The sequence below is a fragment of the Sebastes fasciatus genome, chromosome 10, assembly GCF_043250625.1.
Source record: "Sebastes fasciatus isolate fSebFas1 chromosome 10, fSebFas1.pri, whole genome shotgun sequence".
Taxonomy (NCBI): Eukaryota; Metazoa; Chordata; class Actinopteri; order Perciformes; family Sebastidae; genus Sebastes; species Sebastes fasciatus.
Window position 1 is genome coordinate 30,220,059 of NC_133804.1, and position 17,940 is coordinate 30,237,998.

A 17,940-nucleotide genomic window follows, 5' to 3' on the forward strand; every position below is an offset into this window, starting at 1 on the left:
GGGACAAAGCTGGAGCATCAAGTTGTGCTCCTGTTTATTCATCTTTTTGAAGTGCAGTTGCATGCTGAGTTGAGTGTCATTCATTCTGTTATTTGAAGATCACGACAGGATGTAGCCTACTGGGCTGTTCAATTCAACATTGAATCCAATAACACTTTCATTGTTATTGGAACAATGTTTCCTAAGGAGAAACATCAACAATCATAATGCAATCTAGGAATAATATGTGCTGAATACAGGTATCTATGTCCACTGCGGGGTAAAATGGCTTTCAAATTCACCTAACAAGAAACAAAAAACTGCTTGTGTCCTTGTTCTGTATCTGCATGTTTTGCTGAGCTGTTCTGATGTCTTTTGTTCCGTGTTTGCAGAAGCTTCACTAAATATTTGCACTGTAAGCAGGGAGCTTTTAATTGACTTTTTCCTGTCTCTTTGCTCCCTTAGGCTTCCAAGGGTCAAGCAAGATTGCCTGAGGGGAATTCCACAGTCGACAAAGGTATTTTTCTAAAAACTACTGAAGCAGGGCGTAGGTGTCCCTACTGATGGCCGTGCTGTTGGTGTTTGCCAGGAATAATACAAACAAATCAACACCTCACACATCCATGAGCCTCAGGACATGCATAAAATGCTTGATATCAGGAGGTTTGCCATATGTTAAACATCTGGGAAATGTATATTCCTGTAGTGAGCCATTAAATATCCTGCAAGTCTGTAAAAAACTAAGCTGATGGCAAAGAACTGATGAATTCTTGTTTTGGGGCTAGACTTTGGGACTGCCAACTGGGACGTGCTGAAAATCCCGGTTTGCATTCAGGCTCAGTAAAACTGTCTGTGCCTCAACCCACCACTCATAAGATATCATTAAAAGCCACAGACTGTATACAAGAAGTGGACATAGTCACTGTGATGTCACCCACTGGTTTGTGGACTGCCGTTTTGAAGCCTTGGGTTCGGCATTTTGGCCGTCACCACCTTGGGTTTTGGCTGTTGCCATCTTGTTTTTTTGCAACCAGAAGTGACACGAGAAGGTGGAGCTACGTACAACCAAACACTGAATAAGACATTTTTAGGTGACCAAAATGTTGATATTAACATTCATGAACTGAAAACACACTGAACGTAATAAATCAAGTGAAAAGTAGGCTCATTTTCTCATAGACTTCTATACAATCAGACTTCTTTTTGCAACCAGAGCAGTCACCCCCTGCTGGCTGTTAGAAAGAATGCACAAAGACGCTTCTGCATTGGTTTCTCTTTTCAGACCCGGAGGTTGCCCGCTGGTAAAAACCATAACAAATCTTTCATAAGTTGCACATAACTGTCAGTTACCAGCACGCCAGTCAATTTATATGCGTCATCGTAACATGTAGGCTAAGTGGTGAGGTGTTTGTGCACAAACTCTGAAAGGCACAGCGCAGTGTGTCAGTTTGACAAAGCAGCTATTATATGAAATCAACATCTTGCATACAGAATCAGTCTTTTGTTGCTTCCTTACTTACATCACCAATCTCCCACGCACCTTTAAACCTCGCTTCACTGAGACAGTGTCAGTTTAGACAAAGTAGGTAGAGTTCTCCGTAATTGAAATGTATGCTTCTATCAAAAAAGTCAGACTATAATATATTATGATTTTATTTTCAGAGCTGTAGTGGATTTACTGTCTTCAGAATACTTATACATCTGTTGACGCTTGCGTAACTGATCAGTGATGGCAACGTCACTTTAGAAAATGTATTTCACTTTTGCAGTCTATCATCGGTTCCTACAATATGTTCTGACTTGATGTTTAACAAGTAATTTCTTAAATTTACATAACAGTGTTTACTACCAATAAAAAAATCAAGTGCTTCTTATCATCCATCTGTTCCATAATCCTAAATCTATATCTCCCTGATTTGTTATCATCCTAATGTACTGTCAGCTGGTGCATGTGCAAACTCAGAGCACCGAGTAAAGTAAATGTATAGAGGTCAAGCTAAGGTCCTCATGCTTGATGTCACATTTAGGCTGATGTTAACAGGATACTGTTCATAGACTCTGCTGCCACTTTGTCTGATGTGCTGCAAACCATATAAAGATGTACGCTCTCTATTTGTATAACATTGAGTGGTGACACGCTCCTCTCAGACACATCTTTGTGTTCGTCTCCGTGTTGTCACATGAGCAATGTTTTCAAGTGCCCTTTCAACAGTGCACTCGTGGAGCGGGCTTTCATGGTAACAGGTAAACAAACCTTCAAGGGAAGAATTGGCATACAAATATCTCTCCGCAGTTTTCAATGGAAATACATTTTAATGGGGCTAGTTAGCGAAGGCTCGATAAAAGTGTTGGTGTCCTTGTATACTGTCTTTGTAATGTGTTTCTGAGGTTATCTGAAATTAAGTTATTCAAAATAAACAGTTGACACAAGAAAAAAAAAGAGTTGCTGTTGCGAAAGAGGGAAACCCAGCAAAATGTCAGACATGGTAGCTGCTGCTCGCTTCTTTCACTTCCTTCTACCTCAAATGTCTGCCTGCATATGAGAATGAAATGACACAGAATTAGAAATTGCATGATAAAAAGTCATTCATATTATTATTAGTGATACAAATATTTATCCAATATGGCTTTGGTCCCTAAAAGCAGTCATTCCCAAAGACTGGGTTGGGACCCACGGGTGGGTTGCATGAGATTTTATTAGGGTTGGCAAATACATTTGCAGAATTTCTTGCACAATTCTTTACTTAAAGGGACTATTTGTAACTTTCAGAAATGCTTGTTAACAGCGACACCTGTGGCCGTTAAGTCAACAAAAGTCAGCGTCGGGCTTGCGCTTGCTCGCTCTAAATATACCTGAAACAGCTAAATCCACAATATCACTCTATATTTCAGCTGCTTGGCAGTAATGTTAGCTGACCAGACGAAGGTCTCTCCATGAACATGATTTAGATCTGATCCTAGTGTTGGCTTTTCCTGCCTCAGTGCAGGCTGAGCGCGCGTTCACGTCTAGAGGTGGAGCGAGCTGAGGGAGAACGCGCGCGCTGTCTGAGTGAAGGCGAACAGGCAGAGGAGGAGAGGCAGCGGCCACACGCGAATGCGCATATGCGGGCGCGCATGTGTCCTGACCCTGTACATTTATACGCTTAAAAAGTTACAAACAGTCCCTTTAACATTTATATCTGCAGTACACCTTTGAGTCACACGAGGGAGCCTGAATGTTCGGATTGTTCTGATAATTGTAGCCTACTTACAACATTTAACCTAATATGAAAGGCTAGCGTATATTCTGTTTGTTTAAAAGATGATGTTAACTCCTCCTAAGTGTATTTATTTGGTCTCCTTTGTAAGATATTTAACATATGTTTTCAATAACACAAATTTGCTCTTGTCACGATTTATAGATGAGGCCTATTGTAAATGGTTTGTCATTTTCAGTGTGGTCCCCAGAAAAAAAAGTTTGGGAAACACTGCCTTAAAGGCAAGGCAAGGCAAGGCAGCTTTATTTGTATAGCACATTTCAACAACAGGGCAATTCAAAGTGCTTTACAGAAACATTCAAGAAATAATTAAAACAGTTATAAAAACATAAAAACATTAAAACATTAAAGATTAGAAAATAAAAACAAGCTAAAAATAAAAGCTAGGATAGAAGCTAAAATTGCATAAAACTCAAAAGAGTAAAAGGAACTGTGTGTAACATTTTGGGGGATCTATTGGCAGAAATGGAATATACTATTAATAAGTATGTTGTCTTTAGTGTTTAATCACGTGAAAAAAAGAATCGTTGTGTTTTTATTTCCTTAGAATGAGCTGTTTATATCTACATAGGGATCGGGTCCTCTTCACAGAGTCCGCCATGCTTCTACAGTAGCCCAGAATGGACAAACCAAACACTGGCTCTAGAGAGGGCCATTTGCGTTTTTGTGTCGGCCACCGTAGTTCTCCTACACACTCGGCACACAGGAGAAGTTTCAGGTTGCAATCTGTAACATTACTGCTAGATGCCGCCAGAATGTTCCTAATAGTTCATATTCTATACAAGCAATATGTCTAACTCGGGTTCAGCTGCGGTAAAGAAGAAGTATAGTTTGTGCTAAGTTTGTAGTGAGCTCTGCCAGACTAGAGAAGAGTGTGCTGCTGCCTTGTAGTGTACGGTGGGGGAGCAATGAATAATTTACAAGTCATTTCTCTTTCATCTCTCAGGTCTAAACACAGTGATCTTTGACGCCGCTGCCTACGACAGCCTCATATCTTTCTAAGTCTTGCCATGCTGTAATAGGAGAGGAATGGCTCTGCATTTCAAGTGCAAAGCATGCTGGGAAGTTCAGTCGGGACCTTTTGGCTCAAGTGCTAAATAGGATGTGAATAGTAAATATGGAAAACTTTTGGCAGACTTGCTGGACTCAAACAACCCCAGTTATACTGATGCACATTTGATCACAACAGGGTGCGTTACGGATCCAACCATCTTCAACCAACAGCTTTAAATGAATACGGAAATAGTTTCTGATTTGTAGCATCTCAGCAAGTCTAACTAGTTCAGTGATGAGACTGATACCAATGGAAAAACATTCAATTCAGACCTTATTTTTATCACTATCTTCTTTTTCAGGGCCATGGTAGTTCATGTCAGAATGGCCGAATGACTCTTGGGAAAACGATGTCCCACATCCAGAGCAGCTGCATGTATTTAATTATAGAGCTTGCAAGTGAATGTTGAGTCCACTGTGTTCTAGCTACCCAAAAAATAGACACAGAATCATCAGGGTCATTACTAGAACATCAATGGCATTTGGATTAACATCGGATTACCAATAGCAACAAACAGTGCAAGATGTTATTTATGAGCTGCAGAATCACTAGCCACAAATAAGCGATATTATAGTGATGATTGTGGTCATGATACTCTTAGATTAATCTATTTTAAAAAACGTTAATGTTTATAATTTATTCTGAAATGCACTCATGTGTAGTATAGTCTCATGGTCTCACTGCAAGCGATGCTTTGCTGCAATTTCTTGCAAAAGATCCAACAGGCCCAACCCAACAGTGAATGACATTAGTCCAACATGGACAGATGGAAAGCCGAATGACCTAATTAAATGTTTGGAGCTGCATTGAAACAGCTGGACTCAAACATAATATCATACAAAGGAAACTGAAAAACAGAGACTGAAATGCTTAAACATATTTTTATAGGAATGTTAAATGGAGTTGGATATTCATCTTTAAAGTGATCAAGCAGAATCGGTACTACATGAACTGTGGGTGTACTATTAAAAGTCCATTTCACTGTCATATTTCATACTCCCTCTGTATAGGTTATTATATGCACGTCTAAAGGATGAATATTTTCTCTCATCTCAAAGCGTAATTGCTCTTCTAAATAACTTGCAGAACTTAAAGGAACAGTGTGTAGCATTTTGGGGGATCTATTTGCAGAAATGGAATATATTCATAACTATGTTTTCATTAGTGTATAATCACCTGAAACCAAGAATGGTTGTGTTTTCGTTAGCTTAGAATGAGCAGTTCATATCTACATAGGGAGCGGGTCCTCTTCACAGAGTCCACCATGTTTCTACAGTAGCCCAGAACGGACAAACCAAACACTGGCTCTAGAGAGAGACTTTCACGTTTTTACATTACCTGAAGGCCACCGTAGTTCTCTGACACGCTTGTGAAACTCCGATAAGGTGAGTCGCAGAGTGCAAAACCGTGGTACTGCCAGCCGCCGTCTGACTGAGGTGAACAGTGTTACCACGGTTTTGCACTCGGCGGCTCACGTTACCGCAGTCTTGGAAAGGGAGGAGTGATCAGAGGGGTACTCAGTTGGTTGCAATCTGCAACCACACCGCTATATGCTGCAAAATCCTACACACTGTCCCTTTAATACCTGAACGAGGAACAATTAAATCTACAAACCTCAGTTTCCCAAAAAAGCATGTTAATAACTTATTGTTATGGACTTTTATTGTCTTGAAAATCATTATTAAACCAGTAAAGTGAAAATGAAAATTGTGTTCAGTTCTTCCCTCCTGCAGTAAAACAAATATAGATCATGATACAAATAAATAACACGTTTTCAACTAAGTAATTTATGGAATTTATTGTTTAAAAATGTGATTATTTAAAACATTTTTCCCATGTGGTTTTGGGTGTACATGCACAATTTATTTGTATATTATACTAGACTATGAATGGTAAGTTAAGGGAATAATTGTATTATAACTGACTGGTATAACAAACATCATATTGGCACCTGTTTTGCATCCAGTGAAACTGCCTGGTATGATTTTATGACAAAGAAAAACCCTATTATTCATATGGACATTTATCCTGTGAACATCTTTAATCAAACCTGTGAAATGGTTTATTATAACGTGAACATGAACATAAACATGAACAGCCAAAATGACAGCTACAGTAACAGTCATTTTCTCAGTTTTTGTGTCATGGCTGCAGGTGTGTGTGTGTGAGCCGTTTGGTTGATTTGTTTGTGGACGCTCATTTACATGATGAGTTGCAGTATGAAGCGCCTTGCAAATTAACTTTTTGCATGTGTGGCACAATGCACTCTTGTGATGCAGTGTGCTGCCATTTTCCTTTGTTGTTTGTATTTGTTTTTTCAGGTGGAGCTGTTCCTCCCTCACCCTGCATCTCTCACCAAACTGGCCAGGGCTGTTGTGTGTGGACATTGCTGTCATGGTGCCTACCTTGGCTGGGTTTATTTTCCTCCACACCACAGAGGCCCTGGGCTGACGTGACTAAGATGGTACAGAACAACACTACAAGCCAACAGGCTGTCATTTGTTTACATGTATGTGGCAACAGGGTCCTCTTCATCATCTGTTTTTAGCCATGCTAGTGACGTGGCTCTATAGTGTCGGTTTGGTCCAGGCTGAAATAGCTCAACAACTATTAAAGGAAGAGTGTGTAACATTTCGGGGGACTGATTTGCAGAAAATAAATATAATATTCATCACTATGTTTTCATTTGTGTATAATCACCTGAAAATAAGAATACATAGAGAGTGGGTCCTCTTCACGGAGTCCGCCATGTTTCTATAGTAGCCCAGAACGGACAAACCAAACACTGACTCTTGAGGGAGCCTTTCACGTTTTTACGTTACCTGAAGGCCACCGTAGTTCTCCAACACGCTTGTGAAACTGTGATAATGTGAGCCACAGAGCGCAAAACCCGTGGTACCGCGAGCCATTGTCTGACTACCGTTGTTCCTAAAGTAGTGTTATTATGGTAAGGATGGTCTCTGAGCGAGGCGAACGGCGTTACCACTGTTTTGCACTCTGCGGCTCACGTTACCGCAGTCTTGGAAAGGGAGGAGTGGGCGAAGGGGTTCTCAGTTGGTTGCACACTGTACCTTTACATCCTATCACTGATATTGACTGTTTCCAGCACCACCATGAGGTTGACATTTTTGTTTTTTAGTGAAATATCTCAACAACTATTGGATGGATTGCCATTTTGGTACAGATGTCCATGGTGACCATACAATGAATCCTAATAACTTTGGTGATCTTTTCATTTAGTGCCACCAGCAGGTACAAATTTAATTCACATATACAGTTATATTTCATTTATACAGTGAAATATGATCGGATTTGCATACATGTTGCTGCAAACATTCACGTTCCCCAGATGATGAATCCTAATGACCTTGCTTACCCTCATTCCTCTAGCGCCACGGTGAGGTTTGTATGTGGCTAAGAATAAAATATCTCAATAGTTGTGGTGCTTTTCATTTAGTGCCATCACCAGGTCAAAATTTGAATTTGTCCAGTAATTTGGTTTGTCTATTAAGAGTTGTGTTTTCTTAACAATGTGCACTGTAGACTGCACTTAGTTGACTCCTGATCCTTTTTAGTATTTTCCCCTATCTTAGAGACTTCCTCCTCCACCACCAAGCTTCATTATGCTCATCAGGGAAATGATCCAAAAAAGAGATCAAGTGTCTTATTTACAGTTAGCTGCTTGCACATTGGTGGTCACAAGCCACAAAATGACATGTGAGCAAGAGAAACAGGCCTTATTTATAGACCAAAACCCCCAGCACTGATTGCGCTTGGTCATGTTGTGGTTGGATCAACACTGTGTTTGTTCCCATAACTAGCATATGGAATATTTTGGTTCTACTGTTTCGTTTTCTTGATTGGAGAAGTGAGATTTTTTGAGAGAGAGAAGGAAATGTTGCAAGTGTGAATATGTGACTGTAACCGGATGTGAGCTCTTGATATGTTTTCAGTAGTTTGGAATAGTTAGTTTACGTTAAGGCAAGAAGAAGAATGGAAGACTTTTCAATGTAGTCATCATTATGTGTCTGGATATGTGAAAGGTGTCATGACACCTCTTGGTGGTCAGATGAAAGAAAACACATTTATTAAAGCTGAAAACTGGTCAATATTGAACACAACAGGAAGGTTAAATGATTACTTTCCTGGTGTCTGTGGGGCAATCAGACAACTGGACACATACTCTATAATCAGCAGACAAATCATCTACCCCTGTCTTTCCAACAAAAAGGGCACAATTGTATTTTTTGATTGTTTATCACCTGGTTGGCAAGGACACAGTCTCTTGTCTTAATTAAAGCTTCGGTGAACCATCAGTAACAGAGACCATCGTTCAGCCAGGGATGTTAAAGCTCACACAAAATCCCCAAACTCATGCTGCTGAGGGGTTGATCAGTTTCAGTTTGCTGAAACATGTCAACATAGCCGAGGCCATAATATTGAGATTATTCTGTGTTTTTTGAGTGCCACAATCCAAGTTCATAACACATGCTTTGGTAGGCTACTTATTGGAAACATGTTACCATAAGTGTCCCAATGGTGCTGTCTCCATTCAAAATGCACCATACTCCTGCTGAACACCAAAGCGTTCACTCTAGAAAAAGAAAGGTAACAATTCTGTGACTATAAGACTGTTCTTAGTTTCAATGTTTTTGCTATTTTGCATACAAGCTTATGATTATATTTGACTTTCTAAATGCACATTAACATATTCCACTCCCCCCATAAAGAACTTGTTTTATTTGCATCAGATAACTTCTAGTTTCAGTGAAGAGGAGCCCCGTAAATATGATCTAGTCTTGAAAATAAGTGACCTCAAAGATAGAGTCGAGTCGAGTAGAGTAGAAGACTGCACCTGCATACTGTGGCCATAATTTTATTTTGTGCTCCAGTAACTTTATCCCCAATATGGGATCCTATTAACTTTGGTAAGTGTAAAAGTGATATATTGAAATTGCTTAATCTGTTCAACCAATGTTTAAAAGCCAAAAGATGTTTAATTTAGCATTATACAAAGCACAGTAATAAAGCATTTTTTTAAGAAGCTGGAACCATCAAATATATGGCATTTGCCGTTAAATGACAATATGGAATGGTTCAACATTTGGGAAATATGCTTATGACTGCAGATAGTTAGATGAGTGGAAGATTAATACCACTCTCATGTCTGTATGGTAAATATTAAGATACCGTGAGCAGCTACTTAGCTGAGTTTAACACATAGACTGGAAACAGAGGGAAACAGCGAGCCTGGCTCTGTCCAACGGAAACAAAATCTACCTACCAGCACTTCTGAAGTGCATTAATTAACATGTTATAACTTGTTTGTTTAATATATACATTAACGGAAATTTTTAAATGTAGCCTACATTTTTACAGGGGGTTATGTGCCGGACTATTTCTTAACTGGGACCAATAACTTCTTGGAGTCTCCGCTCGCTGGTTTCCTGGCATTGGACATTTGGGTGGTATCAATCTTCTTCTTGTCTAAATAAGCAAATAAGTGGATTTCCCAAAATATCAAACTATTCCTTTAAATGATCAAAACGATGGTTTGTGAGAATCAAAGTCTGAATTAAAGTCTTAATTAATTTAAAATATACATTAAGCCTATAGCATTGTGAAATCTTATACTGCAGTTAAATTGAAACGTTATTGATGTTACAGAGCTGTCCGCCAATGTTTGTTATGAACGTTGTCATCACTATTGCATTTCATTGTGGGTTATTTATGCCTCTGTTGTGTCCACCGTTGAATACTGTGATATTTCACTAGAAATAGTATGCAATTAAGATAAGATAAGATAAGATATTCCTTTACTAGTCCCACAGTGGGGAAATTTGCAGTGTACAGCAGCAAAGGGGATAGTGCAAAAAACAAGAACCATCAGTTAACACTGTAAAAAAAAAGAGAGCTAAACAAAGTTTTGATTTGTTTAAATTAACATGGTTTTCGGACATATTAAAATATCTCATATACTGTTTTAGCCTAGCCTACTAAATACCATGTTAGTATGGAATTTCGGACGCAACCCATGTGTTTTACATGACTCAAGTCCCATACTTAGGTCACATGATGACTACTGAGTCATTTCCATGACAACTGAGCAAACTCTGCTGATGAAGAAGAAATGCTAATGAAAGCTTTGGAAAAAGTGGCCTTTTTTTAATTTTCTTATACATAGGCTATATAAATATTTTTTTTGTCAAAATACTGTCTCTAAAGTCAAAAATTATGACATTTACAGTTCAAATTGTTGATTAATTTTCTGACAGTTTACTAATAATCATTTAATCAACCTTTTTAAAAACTCGATTACCCTAAAATTTCCTTTTTTGCATATGCACATATGCAGAAAAAAATATACTTTTGTCCTTTATGCGAGCACACACCCAGTATGCCAATATGATGGATTCTATTTGTATTATGCAACTGTAACTAGGCCTTTATAACAATAACACCATCTGTTATTATCACACAAAGAGGTGACTATACCACACACACCCTGTTTTATTCCCGCGCAGCTTCCCATCCAGTCAACCCTTTCATAATTCACTCACAGATCTATTCTCACTAGAGTCCTCTCCACATGCTGTGAGATCAGACTGACCTCCTCGTCACAACAATCCCCTCCCTCTGACGTCACGCCGACCTTACGACTGACACCCGATCTGACCAATAGCGAGCGGAATCCCCTCTCCTGACGTATCTCACCGACCAATCAGAACCCCCCTAGTGGGCGGGATCCACTGTGGGGCCTGGCTAATCAAGCTAGGTTGCAACGGTAAGCTGACTGGATGGGAGATTTTATAGTGAGTTTTCTTTGACATTTTATAATATAATTAACAGCGTAGTGTTTTATGTGCTTGTGTAACTGTTTTGTCTGTTAGAATAAATATTATTCTGCATGTATCAGTCGTTAGTTTACAGCTAGCTTGTCTAACAGCAGTGTAAAGTATTAAAGCAGAGAGAACAACGGTGATTTTCTCCACTATTACAACAATAGTTCATTAATTCTGCTTTAATGACTGATTGTCAGCTGATTAATGTCTCTGTTTCTGCTCGTTGGAAGCTGTCAGAGCATCCTGTGCTGTCATGAAACGTTATTACTATGTTATTGCTAAGTTACACGGTTGTAAGTTTGCTTTTTAGACCTGTTTCCAAACACAGAGTGTCTGTCTGTCTGTGAATGTAAACAACACATTGATTTTTACTTATCAGTAGCTAAACCTTCTCTTACATTGTTTGTTTACATCTGTTTTACCTTTGTTGATAATAATAATACTGGCTTCAGTGATCAGTATTCTGCAGCCCTGCATACTGTAAAGGTTTAGAAGTTAATTCATATATTTGAGTTAAGTTATTTATAATAATAATAATATATTTACAATGTTTACACAGTTTAGTTACTAAAATTATATTTTTACAATTTTTTACACAGTTAATTATTTAAATATTTTATGTTTACAATATTATTATTATTCATATATTTGAGTTGAGTTACTAAAAATATATGAATTAACTTATCATTACTAACAAGGCTGATGAGGGAAACATAAAGCAAAACATGTGTGCAACTTAAGTCATTATTTATTTATTGTACTACTTCTGGTGATTTCAGAAAGCCTTTTACTGAACTGGTGTGTGAACTGATCTGCTGCCTGGCTGAGGACACATCAGGACGGATACCATATCCTACCACACCTCTTCTACTCCCAAGCAGCCTCCTCGACTTGTTGGATACTATACTCGGGGGAAACTATTTGGAAGTGAATTTATTCTTTACCTTTTAATGGATTTTGAAAAGACCTAACCTTGGATGGTTTGCTGTACTTGTTAAAAGCTTGCTGCTGCTGCTGGAGGAGTTTAACAACTTTTTCTGGAGGTCGCATTAAGTCTTTCTGGAGGTGAACTAACTTAAAACAAAAAAAGGCAAAATGGATCAAGCAAGCGGTGGGGAGGACCCGAATAAACCCTCTAAAAAGAAGTCCAACGAGGACGAGGGTAAAAACAAAAAGCTGGTAAGTAGTCAGACTGGCTCATTGCATGGTAGTAGTGTGTGCAGTGAGCTGTCACATATCCTGTATTCCCACATGCAAGGGTTAATTTCACTCTGAGTAGGACAGAGAAAGTTCCTCTTCTCCATGCATGGTTGCAGAAAGTTTTTGCATTTTTACTTCATGCAAATATTTCTTTGTTGGGTATATTGCATTGAAAATATAGGCTTTGTAATAGTTTTAAAAATAAGTCCAATGAGGACAAGGGTAAAAACAAAAAGCTGGTAAGTGTTCAGACTGGCTCATTGCATGGTAGTAGTGTCACACACCCTGTGTTCACACATGCAAGGGTTAATTTCAAACTTTTGCAAGACTGAAAAAGTTGCACTTATCTCATTGTTGCAGAAAGTTTTTGCATTTTTACTTCATGCAAATGTTGCTTTGTTTGGCATATTGCACTGAAAATGTAGGCTTTGTAATAGTTTCACTGTTAATACTCAGTAGGGCTGGGCAATATTTCAATATTATATCGATATCATGATATGAGACTTGATATCGTCTGAGATTTTGGCTATTGAATATGGCATAAGTGTTGTCTTTTTCTGAACTTACCAAACTGTAGCTGTTCTATTATTTGCCTTTACCCACTTAGTCATTACATTCACATTACTGAGGATTATTTATCAAAAATCTCACTGTGCAAATATTCTGTGAAAGCACCAATAAGTAACCCTACAATATCGATATCGAGGTATTTGGTGAAAAATATCGCAATATTTGTTTTTCTCCGTATCACCCAGCCTTTATTACTCAGTCAGTATAATAGTGAGGTCAAATCAAAGCAAACCAGGTGGACACATAACTCCTGTACAATTAGTAAACAGCATGATGTCGATACAGCACATCTCCGTTTTAGTGCAGGATGAGGCTCAAATAGTTATTGATGTGTTGTTATTACTATTTAATGCAGCCCAATACAGAGCGGCTAATAGCTGTTAGAGTTGAGCAAACAGATAGTGTTACACTGAGTGCTTTACTTTTCAAAGCACTCAGTGCATCATGTGATTATCCCCGTCAATACAGCACCTGAAAGTTCATTGAAAAGCATTCTTGTTGTGACAGTTGGGCCTCAGTGTATTTTACATTCACAAAGTTACAGGATGAGTGATTGCAAAGCATGATATGTGTGGTTGTGGCGTTTTTATGTACTGTGAGTGTGTGATAAAACTTAACCTCAGTCAGCCTGAACAGTATTATCAGCACAATAAATGTCACAGCAGGACATTGTCTATTAGATAACAACTGAAACTGAAAAGGATGTCAATATTTGTTTCATTTATAGCCTCTCTATTGGCTTGGCCTACTGGAATAAATGATGTAGAGTGAGGAGAGTGTTTATTTAGAAAGTGGGCAACCCTGAGTGCATCATTGGAGTTGTGGTGTCATTAAGCTATTCCTGCATGCCATTCATTGCCTGGAAATGAGATCAAGACATCGGGGGTGTGTTATTCTGTATAAAGTCTGGATCAATCAGTTCTAACTGACAACTCATGCTGTGCAGGAACCACAACTTTTGCAATAATTGTGTAAACAGTGTCTCTTACTTGCAGGGGCATCCTACAATTAAGTGCCTTACTTTGTAAACTGTAGCCGCAGTCTTGTATTCTCTGTCTTGTGTGGAATGTAAAACTGTAAATCTAAAGTATATTGCTGAGTGTGTTAAGTGCATGTCAGTGCTCACACATTGTCAGCAGCTGTGGAAATGAGTCGTTGAAAGTAATTTTCCAAAGACAAAAAAAACTTTGGCTGCTGTTGATCATCGTTTCTGCTTTTCCACATTTGTCAGCGTGGAAAGCTTGGCTGCTGTTGAACTTTCTAGATGACCTCTGTGCAGCCAATAATTGACTAGTAGTAGTGTTGCTTTATATTTGGTCTGTTGATTAGTGTTTCTACTTTTGTAGAGCCAAGTTGGACTGATTGCAGACATAGAGGCTGACTGCTGATTACTCCGTTAACACCTCAGTTGTTTATGCAGGTGGTGTTGCGCTGGTATGCAGCTGTCCTAAAAATGTGACAGAAGGAGGAAAACAGCACCACTGCTGTGTTTCAGACTGGGGAAACAGTATCAAACGTGTAATCACTGGTTGTGTTCCAGCAAATAAGGTATGGGAAAGTGTCTGCCAGACAGAAAATCGTATGGACTGAAATGACATGCAGTCCCAGAGCTACCAAAGGGTGTTTGGTGTTTGGTAATCCTAACAACAGCCTGCAACTCTTGAATATCCTGCCTCCCAAGTTTAAAAAATGGTTTGCAAGGGAGCCAGGATGACATAAGCACTCAAGCAAATCACTAGTGAAAAGTCTCTGTGAGATCACTGCCTTTTGTTCCTTAAAGTGTTCTCATGGCCAGGCCCGTTCACTGTTGCTCAATCCTCCAGGCAGAGCAGTCGGAGAACTGTGGTGGCTGCTGCAAAAAATCTCAACAGTGAGTTTGAGGGAGGAAGTAATCATTCATCTCTGGGTGGAGCCACGAGCTGTCCTCTTTTGTTTACCCCCGCTTTTTAGCTACCCCATTCAATGTATACTGTAGCTCCAAGTTTGTTTGCAGTCATGTAAACGAACTGACATGTACAAGTTTGAAGGTGTGTGCATATTTTAATCAGTGGAGCTGCAATTCAGAGACTGTTAAGAAAGGGAAATGGAAACAAACAAGTTTCAAGATTCTTTGCAGAGGTCTATCAGATAATTATGTCATCTCATACTGATAAAAGACACTTTATGATTTACTTGTACTTTGCTATTTATAGTTTTCACTAGGACTGCCCTCTCTTAGTCGATTAGTCGACTAATCGGTCATTTTGGTCTTAGTCAACTAAGATTTCTTCAGTCGATTAGTAATTTTTTTAATACTTTTTCATGCTGAATGACTTATTTCTAAGAAGCTTATGAGCACATCTCTGTTAAACACAAGATTTAAAGTGGTGCTTTTGTGTGATTCTTTGTGGAGAAACTCAATTTTACTGATCTGTCATTTAAATATACTAATAGATTCTGGTAAACACAATATTTAAAGTGGTGCCTTTGTGTGATTCTTTGTGGAGAAACTTGTAAAAAATTGTATGAGTGTTAGTGGACTAAAAATGTCTTTGGTCAAGGGCAGCCTTAGTTTTCACCATATATAGGGCTATAGGATTACATTCCTGACATGCAGTGTAGTTTGTGTGGATGTGGTCCAGACACAAGGATGATATCTTTCATGAGCTGGATTAAAGTAGAGGTTGTCTCTGACTTTTCAAACTCAGCGCTGCTGAAAAGTGCAGTACCATTTGCATGGCTAATAGGCAAAGTGGCAGACACTGGCACAGTTTGGTCTCAGCAAAGTCAAATCAGTCTTTAGAGGAGAAACACTGAAAGCTGTATGTTTGTTTAACAAGTCACTGGGCAGGATTACATCAGAGCAGTACCATTTGGGCTTTGGGCCCAGAATGGAGATATTCAACTCAGCCAAGGACATTAGAATAACACCACAGTGTTCAAAGATAAAGATAACTCAAAACGTGTCTTGTTGTTTGTAGCTATACTTTGTGATAGTGTCCTTTTCTTGATGTTGCAAAAACACGATATCCAATAAAACAGGCAGATGGAATGAGATATTTTTAAAGGAATTCAGGGGAGTCGGTTTGACAGAAAGGGAGAAATATTATCCTGCTGCATACCAGAGTAAAAGATGACCTCACACAGAACAGCAGCATCCCAATGCATCCATATAATAACTATGTGACTTCACATCCCAGACTGCGTAGGTACAGGCTGCACTTATTTTAGACCTACAATCAGAATGTGGGAAACAAACATGTATTAGGTGCACCACCCATATATGTAGAATTTTAATAAAGAGAAGTGTTTAGGGTTTAGCTTATAAACCTGTTCGTTATGTGAGTCATGATTTCAAAATTACAGTTACAGGAAGTTTCTCTTCACTGGAAAAAACTTGCCTCAAGCCTACATGACCCACAGACCTACTGTGTATGTGAGGAGGAATGATGATGTTAAACAGCTTTGTTGTCATTTTAGAGAATCAGTTGGAGTAAAGTAGCAGTAATACAAAAGAAAGAATGATTCATTGAGCAGAGATTTGTTATCCATCAGTTATTTTCAAAAGAAAAGATCTGCATCTTAAATCTTGCGGAAGAGATTTTCATGTGGAAGCACACATTGTATTTACCAAAGGCTTTAGCTGCACTTCAGCAAGTTTGTTTTCAACAATCAATAATGCTCTGTTTAAAGTAATAAATGTTTGATGATTAAACTTGTAATTCGTAGCTACAAAGCAGAAGTACCAATCTTCATCATCTGCAGTGTGTTTGGTAGGTAATTTCAACCTGTAATGTAATCTGTCAGTCAAGGGACTGATTCATGCTTGCTTGCTTATTACAGGCTATGCTTGTTAGCTTTTGCTTTCTATCATCTGTAAGAAAGGAATAAAAGGTGATCTGTATCTCAAAGGTCATTTGTTGGAAAGGGAAACTGGTCAGACGGCTGTCTGTCTACTCTCTTCAGGCCTAGGCCTATAGGTTAAACAAGATCTGAAATGTTGAATAAGTAGGCCTACAGTATGTTATAATAAATGTGACACCTCAGGGGAGTATGATAAATCTGCTATTGCTTTTTGTTATTATAAATATACAACATAAACATACTGTTCATATGGGAAAATAGTTTTTTTGCAGAGTTTATAGACATGACATTTAGGTGGCTTTACAATGTATTGAGTCAAATAAAGCGAGACTGTAGCAGCTTAGTATTTGCTCTGACTAGTATCAAGTCTAATTTATAATTTGAAATCATGGCAGCACATTTTAGAGTAGCAAGGCAAGGCACAGAGGTCGCATTCATGTGGGTCCCTGGTCATATAGGCATTCTGGGTAATGGGAGTGGACAAACTGGTCAAACCAGCTGGACAGTGTGTAGATGTTATATGGAGCATGTTCTGGAAGAAAAAACATTAATGGGAATAGCTGTGGGAATAACACACATTTCTATTCAGTATAAAACAGAGTTGGTACCGTGTGGAGTAAAGGAATACGTGCTTAGAATAAGATTAAGAATAGGACACAGTTTCGAACACACAGTGTAGGTAAGCATCTGAGTGGTCGGTACACTAAATGTAAATGTGTGATGCAACAAGGATGATGCCAGCTGCCATGTGTAACCTTTACACCTTGTTGTGTCTAGATAGTAAATCGTAAACTCAATAGTACTGTGAAAACTTGCAAAAGAATTGCAAAATCTCAGCGAGACTCACTGCCTGACGACCTATCCTAATCTAAACCAAAGAACGTTCATTGATTAGAAGTGAAAGCCAATTGGTTGTTCCATTGCAACATCAGCGCCCAGCAGCAGTGCTACGCTTCTGCCATTTTGGACTAAAAGCGACTACCGGACACTGCCTGCCTGCAAAGTGCCGTACAAAAGGAAAACAAAATGATTTCTATTCTATTATCATATACTTAATGTCTCTACTGAAATGGCCTGTGTTGAACAATAATAATATTACAAATATGCATACTGTTATAGCTATTTACGTACTTACTTATTTATTTAACTTTTTTGCCCGGCTGCTTCCCAGAGGAGCATAAAATGAGCGATGGAC

General features: G+C 38.7%; 1 protein-coding gene across 4 annotated transcripts in view; it reads left to right on the forward strand.

Moving 5' to 3' along the window:
* The first annotated feature begins 10,955 nt into the window (after nucleotides 1-10,955).
* Nucleotides 10,956-17,940, forward strand: part of diaph2 (diaphanous-related formin 2) — a 449,753-nt gene continuing 442,768 nt past the window's right edge. For 2 of the 4 annotated variants that reach the window (XM_074649328.1, XM_074649329.1), the window contains exons 1-2: nucleotides 10,956-11,074; nucleotides 11,912-12,311. In XM_074649328.1, the coding sequence (XP_074505429.1) occupies nucleotides 12,228-12,311 (84 nt within the window). In that variant the 5' untranslated portion in view covers nucleotides 10,956-11,074; nucleotides 11,912-12,227. Of the gene's footprint in view, nucleotides 11,103-11,911; nucleotides 12,312-17,940 lie in introns of all 4 variants that reach the window. The other 2 variants (XM_074649331.1, XM_074649330.1) reach the window with 2 other exon arrangements.